We start from the raw sequence: 16,930 nt of genomic DNA on the forward strand, positions 1-16,930 counted from the left end.
GGTACATGGCTCTTCAGCATAGCGTGCAAAACCGTTCCTCAAGACACAATTCTTGCGCCGCCAAACAAAAACCTTCTCATTTGAACGGTACCAACTTCGGAACGGCCCGCATCTACACGCAAAGATGGCTCCTCGAGCTCGCAGAGAAACCTTGTATACTGAGGACCCATTGATTGTGGTGAAGTCGCAGGATGCCAACAAACACCAGAAATTGGCCTTCGACTCTTCGGGTTTCCCGTCTTCTGATCTAGAAATCGACCCCAATCGCACTCTAGCGGCCGCCGTTGTGGAGAAGGTCATGGCGTTGCATAAAAAGCTTCGCATGCTTCACAGCCTCGTCCCGGATCTCAAAGTCAACCAGGTCTTCAATGAGCTGGTGTCGCTGTGTTTGCAGCCATTCGACGAGGATGTTGTTGACAGAGTACTAAGGAACGATCGGGTCAAGGAAATCGTTCCAACTTTACGTTCAATATGTTCAGCTGGGGAATCAGAGCTGGAATGCTACTGGTCGGATCGGATCATAGCAAAACATCATAAGAGACAAACTCTTCTTGGCTGTGAGTATGCCTCTTATATCTCGATTGGGATGATTACTGAATGTGTGATGATAGTCGACGAGGCCCTCAGTGCTTTTCCGTATTATCAAAATTACGTCGACATCACTGACGTGGAAGCTTCGCTCATTCGCTCAACACTTCCAAAGAACGTGGAGCCCGAGCACATCACCTTCATCGGCTCTGGACCACTCCCACTAACTTCTTTCATGCTCTCAAAACATCATTTTCCCAATGCGAAAGTTACAAACGTCGACTTCGACATCCAAGCTCTTGCTGCATCAAAAAAGCTTACATATCTCCTCGGTCTCAACTCAAAAATTGACATGATGCATGCCGAAGCAAGCAATGTCCCCACGTCTGTGCTGGAGGGAAGCGATGTTGTCTATCTTGCTGCCCTCGTTGGCCTCAGTCTGGCTGAAAAGTTTACCATACTATGTTCAATGGCGTCTAAGCTGAAATATGGCGCTCTGCTGGTAGTACGGAGCGCTCATGGCCTGCGTGGCTTACTCTATCCCGTCCTTGATGTGGACCGTCTCGATTATGATCTTGTCGACTTGGATCTAGTGACTGAATGGATCCCCAATAACAGCGATATTGTCAATTCTGTAGTTATTTTTAGGAAAAGAGAAATCTTGCTCCAATAGCATAAGTAGTTGCTGCAACAAGCGCAAAGAGAAAAATCCAAGTCGTAGGTGGAAACAAAATCCGAAAAAAAGGCTTCCATGATTATCTATGACTGATCTCCTTCAAATTACGAGTAGCTTGGCGATTCATGGGTAATGTACCATATGTCCACTTGAACGCATGTCCTCTCGTTGAAGGTTCAAGAACCAAAGCTAAATGTCAGATTATGCAAGAGTTCCGAAAATTCGCCATGCTAATCGGAAATATTCCCTAAACCAGTGCTGGGTGTAGGCAGGTCATGCAATGAGCCTTAAAGCTCGTATCATCACGCTCCGGTCGCCATCCTCCGATATACCCAATGCCGTTGTGCTCATAATTTCGTTTTCCATTTCCCCAATATGCGTGCCGCAATTACGCTTCTTCCATCTCATATAAGTGTGTGTTGATGATCTTGTTCATGGTGAACATGTGAACCTTGTCCGTCTTGAAGACACTGCGCATGGCATCGTCGCAGATGATCTGCCGCCTATCGTTGGGATCTTGCAGGCCGCGAGCCTTGATGTAATCCCATATTTTCTTGACGGTCTGCGGACGTGAGAGTTGTGTTTCATTGACCAACGCCGAAAGTTGTGGCGAGAGCGCAAGTGGTTTCTATAAAAAAAGATTAACAGGTTGGCCAAAGAATTGCATGACAAGCTGAACATACGTGAAAACCACCCGTCCTCTTGACTTCTTTCTTCTCGCCGCTCCCAGCCTCGGAATCGTCATCCGAATTCACAGTCGCCCGGCTCTTCTTTTTGCTCTTCTTCTTGACAACCGGCTTCCGTCTCGCTGACGCGCCGCCACCTCTAGTTGACCTTTCTAATCTATTCAGCTCGGCATGTAAGCGTGCGGCATACTCAGCGTCTGTCTCCGTTTGACTCTTTTCATATTTAGTCTTCTTTTTGGGCGGCGGAGTATTAGCAACGCTTGAAATTTCCTCCTCATCAAGTGTGGGAGACGAGCGTTTCTTGCTTGTGCCATTGGGCTGGGGTTTGGCTGGCGGGGAGGCGGACGTGCCATTGCCATTGACTGCTGGAGGCGCCGGATGAGAAGGAGCAGATTCAGCGGAAGGAAGCGCGGAGCCTGCCGACTGTTCTGCGGTGACCTTGTCAAAGCGCGACATGATCAAGTCTGTGATGGGTTTCTACTTGGCATTAGATAGATGCGCTACAAACATAGCCAAAGTGGCTAGTCTCGGTCTCGCCTTTTTTACTGAAATGTCATGATCGACTCGCTGCTGAATGCCCTTACGAATAGCCTTCGCAGAGACAGTGTTGAGGTCAGAATGCGCCAAGATGTCATCGATGATGACGGTGTACTCGCGCTCCTCATCTGCGGTCACTGCGGTCGCGGCGTCAACATCCGCGTCCTATAAATGTGGATGCGCAGGAGCACTTACACGTATCAGACATGCTGGTGGTGGCGGGGAGTCCTTAGTCGTGCGACGCCAGAACGAAGGAGGAATATACGGCGTCGCGCAGCTTGAATAGATGTAGGTATCCACGACCGAGACTCCTCTAGCAGAACGGATCAATTTATGGCGAAGAGTATAGAGTGAAGGCGAGGTGCCGGGTGTGACTGGTCGGAAAGCGTACTGGTAAGAGAACGGCTTCGGAACAGGATGGGCTGACCGAGCTAGAGAGTGTGACTGCTGGCAGAAAACGGATCAGATTAAAGGGACAAAGCAGAAGACTGGGTATGCGGACGTCAGAGTGCAATATCGACCACGTTTAGCTGGACTTGTAGGCGATGTCTAGCATGCGCTGAGACGGTCGCTCGGCAGAGATGGAAGAAAGGCTGGAATGATGGGCAGTTTACCGCTCTTGGCGAAGTCAGCCAGGATGCGCTTGCAAATCAGGGCCCACGCTTCTCCCCGCGAACTGTCATTTGCTCTCCATTCATGTGCTAGAAATAGTGAATGATTCCAACTTCGTCTCCAGACATGCCGGGGCAAAAAGAGGACGAACAGTCGAGCCAGCCTTTTGCTTCGGCTCGACACTCGCTGCTTTGCTTTGGACATGATCACATTCGACACAGTCTCGCTACCCGACTTCCTGGGAAAACGCCCTGCTCATGCGACACATGCTTATCCCACCTTGAACGCCATGCACAACTAAAGCACAAAAACAATAATCAATCATTCTCACCCTCAAGGCTGCCCACATACTTTTTTGTCGTACCGGCCCTGCGCCCGTATGCTGTTAAAGAATCTAAGCATGTCCGTTGATCTGCAAAGTTTTGCGTCGCTTGATCACAGCCTCAGCAAGCTCAGCGAGCACAAGCTCGGTATCTTCCCAGTTAATGCAAGCATCTGTAATGCTAACGCCATACTTGAGACCTTCCTTACCCTCCTTGGGCACCTTCTGGTTACCTTGTCTTCATGTTAGAAAGTGTGAAAAGAGATTGGTTCAATTTTTCTTAAAAACACTCACCCTCGTTGAGGTTGCTCTCTATCATCACGCCCATGATTGCCGTTTCGCCATTCGCAATCTGCCTTGCCACGTCGCTTGCGACCTTCGGCTGATTTTTGTGATTTTTCGATGAATTCCCATGCGAACAGTCTACCATCAGTCTACCATTGACGCCTGCCTTGGCAAGCGCCTCCTTTGCCTCAGCAATGAACTTGGCCTCGTAGTTCGGACCACTCTTGCCACCTCTCAAGATCACGAAGCTGTCCTCGTTTCCATCGGTACCGACGATGGCGACAAGGCCAGGTTTTGTGACTGAAAGAAAGTGGTGAGGATGTTTGACGGCTCCTATCGCATCGATAGCCACGCCGAGACCACCATCTGTTCCGTTTTTGAAGCCGACCGGGAAGGAAAGACCCGAGGCCAGCTCACGGTGGAGCTGGCTCTCTGTCGTCCGCGCACCGATGGCGCCAACGCTGAGGAGGTCAGCCAGGAACTGAGGCGAGATGGTGTCGAGCATCTCGCTTGCGATAGGCATGCCTCGTTCGGTCAAGTCCACGAACAACTTTCGCGAGATTTGCAGACCCTTGTTGATGTTGAACGTGTTGTCGATGTCCGGATCATTTATTAGGCCTTTCCATCCAACGGTTGTACGCGGTTTCTCGAGGTAGGAACGCATGACAATGCAAAGCTCATTTTTGTATTTTTCCTTCTCTTTTAGCAGACGGTCGCAGTACTCGAGGGCGGCCTTCGGGTCGTGAATAGAGCAGGGTCCTACAATGACCAGGAGTCGTCCTTGTGCATCACGGCCTTGTACAATATCCGCAGCTTCATCACGACCCTTCAGCACGGTGGCTTTGCTGGCTGGCGTCTGTGGTATTTGGTGCTGAAGCAAATCTGGTGAGGTGAGGGGATTATAGCCACGAATTCGCCAATCTTCAGAGTTTTGCTTGTCGCCGACGTGCTTGTTCACGATGTAGTACTGTGCGACTTGTTAGGCGCTGAGCACTGAGAGGGCAATGTGTGACGATGAAGGGCGTGGTAGAATAAGAGCAGCTGCAGTTTGCTCAGCAGATGGATTTGCTGGCCTCATCGATCGCTTGTGAGATCATAAGAATTACTCGTCATTTGGTTTGTACGTAGTTGTGCGAGAATGACCGTGAAAGTGATCCCAGGACTTACTGGAGATGCCATGTTGACTCGCAATTGTTCCACACAGATATACTCTTCGCTTGAATGAACGCTCGATTTAAAATGGCGTACGTGTTCGTGTGTCCACGCTATTTATGGCAGAAGCACAGTTGTAGGCTCTGCGGCGAGTGACTGTTCTAAAATATTTATGCCAATTGCATCAAACCTCCAAACCGCTGGGGTCCCGCCAGTGCCAATGGGCCGATCTCGGACCTTCGTCCTCACCAATCGCAGTGGCGGCGTGGGCAATTGCGGCCACCGTAATTGGAGTGTCCATTTCTGCTGTGCCGCGGTACGTGCAGAGTTCGGGCAGGACAACAACGCAAGTTACGGCAAAGTTTCCAAAAATCATATGAGCCATCAGCCCACAACCACGTGATTTGACGCGGCGAAGCTCGTCTCGTGTCCCTAAGTCCGTTTTAGTGTTGGTTTGCACTTGGCCTTAGTTCTATGTACTCGCTATCATCTGGTTTGCTGGTAGTCCTGGGTTGAAGGTCGGGTTTAAAAGAATGAGTTCTCTTGATTCATCGGACAAAGCGCGGAAGACCAGTCCCCTTCTTACACTGAGCACGACGATTTATATGGCTGACATCTTCTGCCCGATAAGAGGGAATGTAAAATACAGCTGTCATGAATCTGATTCTCCGTACACGAACATGTCGCAAGTTGACGTTTTATGCCGTACGTCCTGCTTATGTTACGACGAATATTATCCATGGTCAGCGCAGCCGCTCTAAAAGAAACAATTTTTAGTGAGAGCATTGATGTCGAGAACAAAGATACACAAACCTTCTCTCTCTTGCTCATTTTGCCTCTTTGATGTGGCATCCTGCTTCCCTAAGATATCGTGTTCGTGTCGAAGAAGGTACGCTTGCAGACTCCCTCAGAGCAGCATGTGCTCGAGAAGACGGTTTCATTATTATATATCCGTCCAAACGATGGCTCCAGTATTCCCATCATTCGCCGGCTATAATCGAGGCAAGCGAGGGTCTCAGTCTGGGGGCCTCAAATGTTGTCTAGGATGGTACGAATGTGGGCGATCACGGCCTTCGAAGACAACTCAACCAGGCGTTCCAGCGGCTTAATGGAGACAGACTACCAAGTCACAGGGTTCCGATGTTCGTTGAGTGTTGACTGCTTCCTCGCAAGAGGAAGAGGCAGATAAAACTTCTCTTAGTGATTAAATGATGCTTACTGTTTCACTTTCAAGTATGGAGTAGTTACGAGCTGAAAGAGCACAGTGCCAAAGGTGACATTGAAAAATTTCTCATATTTACAAGGCTATGATTCCGGGCTGAGGATACTTCGGTTTCAAGCTGTTAATCAAATGTCAATGAGCTAGATTAATATCGGAACTGGCCTGGGAAAAGTAGTAGCTCGACGCACGCCCTTTGCAACTGGTGCTGCGTGAAGCTCTGTGGCCTGCTAAGCCCCAACTGTTTTCAATTCTATGAGAAATATCTGCGCATGCAACGACTAAAGCGGATGTTCTTGTCATAATCTGTAGCAGCTGAATCCGGACAGCCGCAAGATTTCCCTGCTAGAGGCATATGCTGTTGCTAGGCCATTGATTCTTTAGCAGCTGTTTTGCGTATAACCGACGATGTACAGACAGGGAGTCAGTGGCATCCATCCGTAAAGCTCATATCAAGAGAAGATTAGAGATAATGCCACATATAACAATTTATGAACAGATGTTAAGGCCAGAGGAACTGTGGGTAGGTTGGTACGGCAGAAAACGGAAAGACAGCTTTTTAATGAGGCATCGCGATTGGCCCGTCAGGCCGCAGGCTTGGCGCAGCAGGAGCGACCTGCTGAGAGAATCGTAGACCACACACCAACAAGAGTTCACGTCTTGATCACCTCCAACCCCATTCCACATCGCCTTGGAGCTTGTGCTTGCTACTGCTCACAATGCTCGCTCGATCGTGTGTCCGGTCGGCTCGCTCGGTCGGTGCCGCCGCTGCTCGCCAGCAGGTTAGCCGGACATCCAAGGTACGGGACAAATCTTCACACGTTGGCTAGCAAGCCATTGCGGACGATGGAAAGGCCAATGGCTAATTACGATGTTTGAACACAGCGTGCGGCATCATCATCGAGCTCCTCGACCGAATCCGCTGCTGCCTCATGGAAGAACCTGGCGAGCGGTGGTGCTGCGACAGTTGTCGCGATTGGCACCATTGCCTGGTACTACCACATGTTTGGCAGACCTTTACATGCCATGACACCAGCTGAAGAAGGGTATGAAGAGATGTTTGATGAGTTGACGATGGACAATGATGGCTAACGATGATGTTGATGCAGTCTCCATCCCACAAAGTACCCGTGGGAGCACACCAAATTTCACAAGACCTACGACCACGCTGCGTACGAGCCCCAATATCGCACAAACAATGTGAGCAAAAACTAATTTCTATAGTTTGCGCCGAGGATTTCAAGTGTATCGTGAAGTATGCGCCTCCTGCCACTCGCTGTCCCGTATTCCATATCGTTCATTGGTCGGCACCATCATGACGGTTGATGAGGCCAAGGCTCTTGCGGAAGAGAATGAGTATGACACCGAGCCCAACGATGAGGGTGAGATTGAGAAGCGACCTGGAAAGCTATCGGATTACATCCCGTCACCGTACAAGAATGACGAAGCTGCCCGTGCTGCTAACAATGGCGCTTTGCCCCCAGACCTCTCTCTCATCGTCAAGGCAAGACACGGTGGCTGCGACTACATTTTCAGCCTGCTAACGGGCTACCCTGAGGAGCCTCCAGCGGGTGCTACTGTGCAGGCAGGCCTAAACTTCAATCCTTACTTCCCAGGTACTGGCATTGCTATGGCTCGTGTCTTGTATGATGGCCTCGTTGAGTACGAAGACGGAACTCCTGCCACAACATCTCAGATGGCCAAAGATGTTGTCGAATTCCTGAACTGGGCCGCAGAGCCCGAGGCTGACGAGCGTAAAAAGATGGGCTGGAAGGTTATGGCAGCGACTGGCGTTCTCTTTGCTCTGAGCGTGTGGGTCAAGAGGTATGCTGTAGTACAACTCCCTCAAGATCATGCAATAGCTAACTTGGTTGTGTGAACAGGTACAAGTGGTCGCCTCTCAAAACACGGAAGCTTGTATACACACCGCCCCCAGCGCCACCAGCCTCGAAACTCCAGAAGTAAACGTTAGATGTAGACTCATTAGGGAAGGGTTTTAGCGAGGATGAAAGGACAGTGGAAGTGGATGAGAAAGATTCGTCATGTAAAGCTTACTACTGCTTCCTAGTTGCGAACTGTACAGAACTCTTACTACATTCGACAGTGGGATTTCCTTTATCGTCTCTCTGATTTCGTGTGCTATAGATGGAGCGAAGCATACTGCTGGTAGATGTAAGAGAAAGAAACGCCTTCTCGCGCACTTGAATACACCGGACTTCGTTCATTTGCTTTTTTTACGTGATCAAAATATACTTGACTCTCTATAAAGTTGACTGCAGTGACAGGAAGAACTTTGGCATGGAGAGCTTTGGTCGTATCAAGCCTCGAACCATGGAACAATTCCTGGCGGATGCCACGTATCTCATCGCAATCAACACAGTTGTGGACTTCGCGTTGTCGAAAAGTCCTTAATTTTGATTGCGAGCAGGAGACAGCGTCGAGGTTAATTTTTTTCTCTTTCAAAATTAAGCAGAAGACGACTCAATACCTCTGAGGTCGTGATGACAAGAGAGGATACACGAGACAGCGCGGACTGTATGACAGTCTCCGAAACACGACGTACGAAAGTGAGAAAGTCGAGAAATGAAGCAGAGTTACAGAAAGAACAGATGCAAGGAAGTTGTGAAGCGAATGGGATGTACAGCAGCCCATATCTCTCGGGACTCTTTGCATTACACGCTCTTGGTTCTATGTAGGATGTAGACCACGACAACGCGCGAACAGGCCTTAGCATACATAATCGTGTCATCAATCGTACTCGACATGCTCATTTCACATCCTGTCCCGTTTCCTGGGTGCGCTGCGGATGATGTTGTCAACTCGAAGCAGCAGCTGTAATCAAAATCAGTAAGTGGTCTGACAAAATAGATAGATGTAAAGCACTAGGGGCAGAACATACCTCCGCAGCCTCGCTGGCGCTGCTTACAACCGCCCTCTTCAGCTTGTAAGACTCGACAACCCCAAGCTCACGCATGTCTGCGATTCCGCCTCCAGGCTTTAGTAGGTCCAAACCTGAGCTCGTCATTCCTGCATAGATTGCCCTTCGGAGCCTGCTGACAAGGTCACTGCTGTCAAGGCCGGCATTATCCGCCAAGATGGTTGGGAGCTGGCGCAACGCCTTCGCAAAGCTTTCCACGGCCAGTGCCTTCTTGCCTGCCACATTTTGACTTGCTTGATCTACTGCCTTCGCCATTATCATTTCCGCGCAGCCACCACCGAGTGTCGTCCGCGGTTCTTTGACAGTCTGTGAGAGAACTGCCAGGGCATCATGCAGTGAGCGTTCGGCCTCGTCGAGAAGCTGCTCCGTTGCTCCGCGGAGAACGATTGTGCAAGCCCGCCCAGCGGCAACACCTGAGAAACGAATCAACGTGTCTTCACCTATTATGACTTCTTCGATCAGGTCGCAGTGGCCCAGCTTAACGTTCTCCGGGTGGTCAAAGGTGCTCGTGATCTCCCCGCCCGTAACAAGAGCTAGCCTTTCAACGCCATCAAAGTCTGCATGCTCGATGCTGCAAATGCCTGCGTCAGCGAACAGTTGTTCCGGCCAGTTGTAGATGAGCTGCCTATTGACAAAACAATTGATACCATGTTTCTTGATTCGCTCGACCTTCTCCTTCATCTTCTCGCGCTCTGCTTTCTCAAGTTCTGCTAGCTTGCCGGTTGAATCGACCTTTACTCTCGCGCCGAAGATCTTGATCTTGTCTGTGTCCATAGCGGTATTTGCAATGAGGATCTTGGCATTGGTAACGCGCTTCGGGCAGTTGACACCAATTCGCTTGTCGAGAATGAACCCCTCGTCGAGATACGAATCCTTCAGCTTACCACCAGCCTTTTTAATTATCTGTATGTGTGTAAGATCGGTAGAGCCCTTCATTCGCAATACAGCGTCTACAGCAAGGTTGGAAAAATGGTCGCGGTCTTGGGAAAGCACTTTGGAGGAGAGGGTTGTGCGGGCAATGGCGATCAAGTCTTTTCGGAACTTCTGGGGATCAGAGCTGTTGTCAACAGCATGGTCTTCTAGTGCCTTTAAGGCTGCTTGCGATGCTATCCGGTAGCCTTCGATGATCGTTTGGGGGTGGATTTTTTGATTTACCAGCTGCTCTGCCTCTCGTAGCAATTCTGCTGCAAGAACAGAGACAGAGGTAGTGCCGTCTCCCACCTCGTCGTCCTGTACTTTTGAAATATTGACGAGTACTTTTGCGGCGGCATTATCTAGAGCTATAGATTTCAAAATAGTGGCTCCGTCGTTGGTGACCATAATTTCTCCGGTCGAACTGTCACGCAGGTTTAGCAAATGAATGGGCTGATCGCGGGGTATGAAGATTCCTACGCCGACTGTAATATCTTGTCCATACCCTTTGGTCCCAAAGTGCTTTTGACAAGGTCGCCGACTGCTATAGCTCCTACGAATGCCGACAGCCTGGCGTTCTCGCCCTTCTCTTCTGTCACATCTTGGGCAAATATCTGCGTTGGGTTTTCGAACGACTAATTTGCAGAAGGTTAGCGCTGTGCTGTCAAGGCAAACGATTCTTTCAGCTCAAGATAGTTATGTCCTAAGCAAATTAAACAATCGAGAAACATACCATCTTGACGTATATGTACGATACGAGATCTTGTCGACGTTGAGACGGAGATCGCGTATTCAGTCGCGTGTAATTTTTTGGATGTCTGCAAGAAGCTCGGACCCTCGAACTGATGCGAATGAGAAACATCCTCACCTCTTGCCTGTTACAATGTTCTATCCTCATTCTGCCGCCTAACAAAAACTCGGCCATCCAAATACCCAAGATAAAAAGGGGACTTTGAGTCCTCGAATCTCACCGGCAGGGCGGGACGGAAACATCGAGACCTGTGTCATTGTACAGGCTGTCAGTCATTTCATCAGGAAAAGAGTCGCAAACAATGTCAAAACGGCGCGCCGAAGAATCACTTGAGGAGACATTGTCGGTGGATTCTCCTGCTCCCAAAAAAGCCAGAGTTGAAGACGGCGAGGAGGAAAATGAAGCCAATGGCACATCGACGAACGGTCATCGTTTGATGCCACTACGACCCATTGACAGAGAAAAGGTCGATATCCTTGGTGGAGACGAAGCTTTACATGAAGAGCTGGAAGAGGCGGGAGCAGATATCGATGACGAAGATCAAGCTGAGGATGCACCCTCATCACGGCAAAAGGCGCCTGTAGAAGGCTACGACGATCTTTATCTAGACACGATAGACCGTAAGGTGCTGGATTTCGATTTCGAGAAGTTGTGTTCGGTCACGTTGTCTAATATCAACGTATATGCGTGTCTCGTTTGCGGCAAGTACTACCAAGGGCGCGGTCCAAAGTCGCAGGCATATTTCCATGCCTTGGAGGAGGACCATCATGTATTCATCAACATGGAGACCAAAAAGGTTTACGTGCTTCCCGAAGGCTATGAGGTCCACAGCAAAAGCTTGGACGATATCAAGTTCGTCGTCGACCCGCGTCTGCCGAAGGAGGAAGTATTGCGATTGGACAAGGAGCAGAAGCAAGCGTGGGATCTTCTAGGGAGAAAGTACGTACCCGGGTATGTGGGCATGAACAACATCAAGGCGAACGACTACTTCAACGTGGTCATGCATGCATTAGCACATGTACCACCCATCCGAAACTACTTTATGCTAGAGGACCTGAGCTCAAAAGCGACGCTGGCGCAACGATTCAGCACGCTCGTGCGCAAGATATGGAATCCCAAAGCATTCAAGTCGCACGTTTCGCCACATGAACTGCTCCAGGAGATTTCCATGCGGTCGAACAAGAAATTCACCTTGACCAAACAGTCGGATCCTGTGGAGTTCATGTCATGGTTTCTGAACAATTTGCACCTTGCGGTTGGGGGATCAAAGACGAAACCAGGGTCAAGCATAATACAGAAAGTCTTCCAGGGAAATCTGCAAATCGAATCCCAGCTCATAACGGCGCGTGCGGATGCGGGCGATCGTCTCCGATTCGAAGACGCGGACTCCAAAATCGAGAACACGCACTTTATGATCCTTACTCTAGATCTACCACCCGCGCCGCTTTTTCAGGATGAATTCGAGGAGAACATCATACCGCATGTGCCTCTGTACGGACCGGGTGGTGTCCTCAACAAGTACGACGGGCTCCAAGCCCAAGAGCGCATGAATCATCGCCGCCGCTACCGACTCCTGCATCCGCTGCCGCCTTACCTACTCTTCCACATCAAGCGCTTCAGCGTCAACAAGTTCATTTCTGAACGAAACCCCACTATTGTAACATTCGATCCCCAACGGCCGCTCGACATGGCGCCGTACACAGTGCCAAACCCTGCACTGCATCCACACGGCGAGCCCGTACTCTACGATCTCATTGCGAACATCACGCACGAGGCTGTCAAGGTCAGGGATGACAGCGTGGAGGGGGAAGCGGAGAAGAAGGTGTGGAAAGTCCAAATCCTGGATCGGACAAGGGAGGAATGGATGGAGATGCAGGATCTGTTTGTGGAAAGGCTCAATGTCGAGCTGATCAGCACAAAGGAGAGTTACATACAGGTGTGGGAGAGGCGCAGGGGCCCGAAGAAGCGATGACGGCGCTGAAAATGAGGGCGTTTGCGATTCACTGCGCAGAGATATATAGCAATGTAGGCCAAATCGAGACCTAGCAGGGAAAGAGCTGAGCGTCGATGTTGCGGCTCCCCGCTGGAAAATCAAGGCAGAGGCCGGTGCTGGAGGCACAACCTGTGGGCCTGTTGAGTGTACTGTCGTCCGACTAGCCTTTCATGCGGACGCGTGTCTTGCGTTAAGTGCAGGTACAGCAATGAAGATGAAGAGTCGAGATCAACACACGTGACTTGCGATGCGGCAACGCGATGAAAGGTCCAAGTGAATTCGGTCTTCGCCGTCCATCCGCACATGACGTGGCGCGCGTGAGAGCCATTGAGATCGTGCATTGGACATGGCGGGAGCAAGGAGGCAAAGGCACACACAGTCTGACTGACAGGAGCGACGACGGCAAGACACAGATGACGGAACCTGAGCGTGCCAGCCTTCTAGAAGCTCGAGTGTCTGGGGCCACGGTTGTCCCAAGGCTGAAACGGCACAGACTGAAGAGGCAGGGGCTTGATTGGCCGGCCGATCGCGGGCGGAGCGAGAGAATCGATGCAAGTACAGTAGTCTCGTTTGGCTTAACTTAGCAACGTACCAGGGCGAAGTTGGCTTGTGGCAGGCATGTGAATTGAGCGGTTCGACGGCAGAGCCGCTGTGTGGGGTCGGTTGCGACGGCGAGCAGTCGGCGATGGCCCAGCGCTCGACGCTCGCCAGTGCTGTTGCCGAGCGGGCGCGATTTCCTGGCAGGAGCCGTGGACGACTCGGCGCTCTCGAGGGCGAGCCTCTGGCGTGGGCGAGCTTGCGAGTCCGGCAGGAACGTTCTGGCGCTCTTGGCTGGTCGCGCGACAGGGAAAGCGCGACTTTGCCTTTGCGCCTTCCGAGAGCTTAAGCACGCAAGTAGCCAGCTGTCGCCGAAGCTGGTGCTTGTGTCTGCGCTCGCCATCGCTCGTCCACTGTCGGAACGCTCGCTCGTCCCATCGTCCTGAGCGTCGTTCTTCGACTGTCACTCACGCTGTTACACTCGTTCCAACCGGCCTACAGAATGCTTGCGCCGCCCTGATCGCTGGGCTTCATTTTACGACACGCACCCGGACGTGATCCTTGTCTCTGCGCCCAGGATTCGCTACGGCACACGCCGAGCTGCTCATCATAGTGTGATCCCGTCGCGAGTCCTGCAGCCTTTTTAGCCAGCCGAACGCGCAACGGCAGATTCGATTGCTGAGTCTATCCTGTCTCCGCCTGCCACTCGAGTGCCTTGCAGCATCGACTGAGTGCTTTCGGTGCCGTGCCATGGGCTGCCAGAAAGCGCTCCCAACCTCAGGATGGCGCTCCATTCAGTGGTGACAACGCTGTTCTCAATGAATCGGAGAACGTCCTCGCTTTTCATCCTCGCGCTCCTGGCAAACCTCGTCGCCGCCCAGGTCGGCACTCTCCTCGACCCCTCCAAGCTCCCCAAATGTGCCTTCTCGTGCCAAACGCTCGTCAGCGCAGCCCAGCTATGCGTTCCTCCCATTGCACCTGTCCAGAGTCAGGCAATTTACCAGACCTGCTTTTGCAATTCCAACTATCTGGTCAATTACAAAGCCGGAGGCGTGAGCCCGACCTGCGACGACGCCTGTTCCTCGGAATCGGACAGGAAGGAGATCCAGCAGTGGTATGTCAAGTTGTGTTCGAGTGGGGCGGTCGTCACGCCGCAGGGCAATCAAGTGAATGCCTTGGCTACCCAGACGACAACATCGTCTGGAGCTACCGCGACGGCAGACAGCTCGACCAGCAGCAACAGCGGCACTCAAGGCCCAAAGTCATGGTACGTGCCGTAGCGCCCAATCTTTGACCAATACCACGTCCCAGTCAGACTCTAACATCAAACAGGATATCGACCCACTACCAATGGATCATCTTGGTAATTGTCCTTCTCCTCGCCTCCATCGCTGCCGTCTTTGGCGGTATCTGGCTTAAGCGCCGACAGGCTCGCAAGTGGGCTACTGGAGGCTACGCTCGCGACTCGATGCTTCGAGCCCAGGACATTGCCAATTCGCTCTCAAATCCGCACCCCGAGATGGGCATGACTGGAACACAACAGGCGCAGATTCCTAGTTCTGGAAGCAACGCGTACTTGGACGGCTCGCGAGAGCGTCTAACCATGTCCGGTGCCAACCCAAAGCGGCCTGCTTCGGCGCGAGTCAACGAGCTATCGAGATGATGAAACTTACCTGTGCTGGATGGAGATCTTTTTTGTTAATGACGTACAGCTTCTTCTTGGGTCCTCGGTTTTGGATCTACTCGAACGGTTTAATGGTCTCTAGCAAACTGACCGCCGTGATAATTCTCAAATAATTGAACTCCCGTAAAGGATCATCTCCTGACTATACGAATAATGTATTCAGAATACTGAGTATTGTGACACTAGATGAACAAGACATACTCCTTTAATCTATCTCTAAATTTGAGAAGCATAGGTGACAGAGTAAATAGTCCATGCATCATTCTGCGAGGCCACGAAGCAGGAAATCAACCTTCTGATGATGATACAGAACTGCTTTCCCTGCCCTTGTTCACAGCCTCTCCGCTGTCTGGAAACTCGAAACCTAGCTGCTTTAATGTTGTGATATCTTTCCTTCCCTCTCCATGCATTATGAAAGCCTTTCGAATTTTCGGGAAGTTCTCTCTTGCCCAATATTCCCACGCACCCCAGCGCTTGGGCAACTTACCAGTACCGTCATTCTCAAGCCCATCCACTTTCTCCGCACTCACGGCCCAGTCATACAGCTCATTAATGTACTCGGCGTCCTTTGGAAACTTAAGCACATGAAATTTGCCGCCGCTGCCACATTCATCAATGACAGATTTCTCCCAACCGACCATCTCTTCTGTGGACGGCAGGGTAAGCCGACCAGACCAAACGCGAGCCAGCACAGCAGACTGGGCTTCCGCCAACGGGAACGGAATGATTTTCTGATTAAGCGTCAGGAATGCGAGTGTGGGACGCGGCGCGTAGAAAAGATGCTTGTACGTATGCTCGACGCGTGTCCCGTCACTGATTGGATTTGGCTCCAAGGACTCGAGAAACGGGAAGGAGTACAGATATCCTGTGCAGAAGAGTAACTCGTCTACGTCTTGCTCAATCCGCCCATCCGAAAAGAAGACCGTGCGCCCGTTTGCATCCACGTGTGTGATCTGGGGAACAACGGATATGTCGGGGTCGTTTGCGAAGCCGGCGGCGAGGTCCGAGACGGACCTTTGGGAGAGCAGAAGGGGTTTCCGGCAGAATGTAGAGATCTGCGAGGCTATGTCAAGGCCCGATGCTGAGCTGCCGATGACGACGACCTTTTTTTCCTTGAATGGTTCGGGAGCACGAAAGTATTTGCTGTGGGATACAGAGCCTGGGTGCCGTTGATTCCACTCTGCAAGTCCTTCTATTTCCGGTACGTACGGTACACTGAAATGGCCTGTTGCAACCACAACCGCGTCAAAAGTCTCTGCATGGGCTTTTTTTGTGTGCAAATCTTTATACTCGAGAAGCCATGAATCGTCCTCGGCTGGAGTGACCCTTGTGACCTGTGTCATGAATTTGATACTGGGAATAAGCTCTGCACCGTATGCTTCGAGGTATTCCTGGACATCTTCATGACGGGGAAAGACTTGCAAATGATCGGCCCACGGAGTGTCGGAATAACCCATCAACGACTTCGGGATGTTGGTCTCCAGTCTTTCGTAGATGGGACTTAGAAACTGGCACTCGTTGCTCTGGGTGTCGCTGTTTCCTCCTGCCACGGGTTGCTCCAAGCCGACATGAGGATTTGTCTGCGGAACATCGAACATGCCGTCACCAGAATGTTGTGCTGTGTACCGCCATATGCCTCCAACATGACGTCTTTGTTCAAACACAGTGATGGCATCGAACGCTCTCTCGGCGTTTAGATATCTACATGTGTGAGAAGGTCAAATTCTGCGTATGCGCTTGGCGATCAGATCTTTCCTCACTTCACGGCTGCCATGCCTGACGGACCGGCGCCAACGATGGCTACACGTTTGGCTGCAAGCCGTTTCAGTGGCGCGGCCATCCTTTAATCGATGCTGAACAGCAAGTGGTGACACCGACAAGTGAGAGATGACGCGAGCCAATGCGGAATTCGACCACTATAAATTACAATATTATATAATCTGTTTTCATCCCGTGGTTGGAGAATGCAGATGCTGGGCGGTGGTGGCTTCCTCACAACCTCTGGCCTCTGAATTTCTTTTGGGTCAGTCCTCACGCGAATGAAGACTTTCAACTTTCTTAGTCTCGCGTCGCAATACAGTGTTTGACTAGTTCTACC

At 51.1% G+C, this 16,930-nt stretch overlaps 9 protein-coding genes across 9 annotated transcripts; 5 read left to right on the forward strand and 4 right to left on the reverse strand.

The window, feature by feature from the left end:
* Positions 1-124: 124 nt before the first annotated feature.
* PV09_05520 (uncharacterized protein) lies at positions 125-1,249 on the forward strand (the record flags this gene model as incomplete). The annotated part of the gene is made up of 2 exons (XM_016359039.1): positions 125-557; positions 612-1,249. 2 exons carry the CDS (start codon positions 125-127, stop codon positions 1,199-1,201), a joined length of 1,023 nt encoding a protein of 340 aa, XP_016213178.1. The 3' UTR covers positions 1,202-1,249.
* Positions 1,250-1,592: 343 nt separating this feature from the next.
* Positions 1,593-2,635, reverse strand: PV09_05521 (uncharacterized protein; the record flags this gene model as incomplete). Its single annotated transcript, XM_016359040.1, has 4 exons — positions 1,593-1,832; positions 1,888-2,367; positions 2,428-2,564; positions 2,623-2,635. The coding sequence occupies 4 exons, from the start codon at positions 2,633-2,635 to the stop codon at positions 1,593-1,595; spliced, it is 870 nt and encodes a 289-aa protein (XP_016213179.1).
* A 798-nt stretch (positions 2,636-3,433) lies between these two features.
* On the reverse strand, positions 3,434-4,825 carry PV09_05522 (3-deoxy-7-phosphoheptulonate synthase; the record flags this gene model as incomplete). Its single annotated transcript, XM_016359041.1, has 3 exons — positions 3,434-3,594; positions 3,656-4,613; positions 4,814-4,825. 3 exons carry the CDS (start codon positions 4,823-4,825, stop codon positions 3,434-3,436), a joined length of 1,131 nt encoding a protein of 376 aa, XP_016213180.1.
* A 719-nt stretch (positions 4,826-5,544) lies between these two features.
* PV09_05523 (uncharacterized protein) lies at positions 5,545-5,945 on the forward strand. The gene has a single exon (XM_016359042.1). It carries the CDS (start codon positions 5,587-5,589, stop codon positions 5,905-5,907), a length of 321 nt encoding a protein of 106 aa, XP_016213181.1. The 5' UTR covers positions 5,545-5,586; the 3' UTR covers positions 5,908-5,945.
* A 694-nt stretch (positions 5,946-6,639) lies between these two features.
* On the forward strand, positions 6,640-8,241 carry PV09_05524 (cytochrome c1, heme protein, mitochondrial). Its single transcript, XM_016359043.1, has 5 exons — positions 6,640-6,817; positions 6,903-7,063; positions 7,127-7,189; positions 7,242-7,841; positions 7,901-8,241. Exons 1-5 carry the CDS (start codon positions 6,737-6,739, stop codon positions 7,980-7,982), a joined length of 987 nt encoding a protein of 328 aa, XP_016213182.1. The 5' UTR covers positions 6,640-6,736; the 3' UTR covers positions 7,983-8,241.
* A 246-nt stretch (positions 8,242-8,487) lies between these two features.
* PV09_05525 (T-complex protein 1 subunit beta) lies at positions 8,488-10,656 on the reverse strand. The gene is made up of 4 exons (XM_016359044.1): positions 10,601-10,656; positions 10,348-10,502; positions 8,917-10,291; positions 8,488-8,849 (listed from the first exon to the last, which is right to left on the reverse strand). Exons 1-4 carry the CDS (start codon positions 10,601-10,603, stop codon positions 8,790-8,792), a joined length of 1,593 nt encoding a protein of 530 aa, XP_016213183.1. The 5' UTR covers positions 10,604-10,656; the 3' UTR covers positions 8,488-8,789.
* Positions 10,657-10,729: 73 nt separating this feature from the next.
* On the forward strand, positions 10,730-12,911 carry PV09_05526 (uncharacterized protein). The gene has a single exon (XM_016359045.1). The coding sequence runs from the start codon at positions 10,920-10,922 to the stop codon at positions 12,588-12,590; it is 1,671 nt and encodes a 556-aa protein (XP_016213184.1). The 5' UTR covers positions 10,730-10,919; the 3' UTR covers positions 12,591-12,911.
* A 605-nt stretch (positions 12,912-13,516) lies between these two features.
* PV09_05527 (uncharacterized protein) lies at positions 13,517-15,140 on the forward strand. The gene is made up of 2 exons (XM_016359046.1): positions 13,517-14,415; positions 14,481-15,140. Exons 1-2 carry the CDS (start codon positions 13,931-13,933, stop codon positions 14,809-14,811), a joined length of 816 nt encoding a protein of 271 aa, XP_016213185.1. The 5' UTR covers positions 13,517-13,930; the 3' UTR covers positions 14,812-15,140.
* PV09_05528 (uncharacterized protein) lies at positions 15,036-16,698 on the reverse strand. Its single transcript, XM_016359047.1, has 2 exons — positions 16,593-16,698; positions 15,036-16,533 (listed from the first exon to the last, which is right to left on the reverse strand). Exons 1-2 carry the CDS (start codon positions 16,670-16,672, stop codon positions 15,120-15,122), a joined length of 1,494 nt encoding a protein of 497 aa, XP_016213186.1. The 5' UTR covers positions 16,673-16,698; the 3' UTR covers positions 15,036-15,119.
* Between the last annotated feature and the right edge of the window lie 232 nt (positions 16,699-16,930).

The sequence above is a fragment of the Verruconis gallopava genome (genome assembly GCF_000836295.1).
Source record: "Verruconis gallopava strain CBS 43764 unplaced genomic scaffold supercont1.17, whole genome shotgun sequence".
In the NCBI taxonomy this organism is placed as follows: domain Eukaryota; kingdom Fungi; phylum Ascomycota; class Dothideomycetes; order Venturiales; family Sympoventuriaceae; genus Verruconis; species Verruconis gallopava.

Bases quoted from the DNA above. Each gene is read 5' to 3' on its own strand.
- PV09_05523 (XM_016359042.1), top strand. From the start codon at position 5,587: ATGTCGAGAACAAAGATACACAAACCTTCTCTCTCTTGCTCATTTTGC.
- PV09_05524 (XM_016359043.1), top strand. From the start codon at position 6,737: ATGCTCGCTCGATCGTGTGTCCGGTCGGCTCGCTCGGTCGGTGCCGCC. The intron at 6,818-6,902 runs GTACGGGACAAA...GTTTGAACACAG, and splicing joins AGGTTAGCCGGACATCCAAG to CGTGCGGCATCATCATCGAG. The intron at 7,842-7,900 runs GTATGCTGTAGT...TTGTGTGAACAG, and splicing joins CTGAGCGTGTGGGTCAAGAG to GTACAAGTGGTCGCCTCTCA.
- PV09_05525 (XM_016359044.1), bottom strand. The intron at 10,292-10,347 runs GTAGGAATCTTC...CCTGCGTGACAG, and splicing joins GACAAGATATTACAGTCGGC to TTCGACCGGAGAAATTATGG. The intron at 8,850-8,916 runs GTATGTTCTGCC...TTTTGATTACAG, and splicing joins GCGCCAGCGAGGCTGCGGAG to CTGCTGCTTCGAGTTGACAA.
- PV09_05526 (XM_016359045.1), top strand. From the start codon at position 10,920: ATGTCAAAACGGCGCGCCGAAGAATCACTTGAGGAGACATTGTCGGTG.
- PV09_05527 (XM_016359046.1), top strand. From the start codon at position 13,931: ATGGCGCTCCATTCAGTGGTGACAACGCTGTTCTCAATGAATCGGAGA. The intron at 14,416-14,480 runs GTACGTGCCGTA...AACATCAAACAG, and splicing joins ACTCAAGGCCCAAAGTCATG to GATATCGACCCACTACCAAT.
- PV09_05528 (XM_016359047.1), bottom strand. From the start codon at position 16,672: ATGGCCGCGCCACTGAAACGGCTTGCAGCCAAACGTGTAGCCATCGTT. The intron at 16,534-16,592 runs GTGAGGAAAGAT...TCACACATGTAG, and splicing joins TCAGGCATGGCAGCCGTGAA to ATATCTAAACGCCGAGAGAG.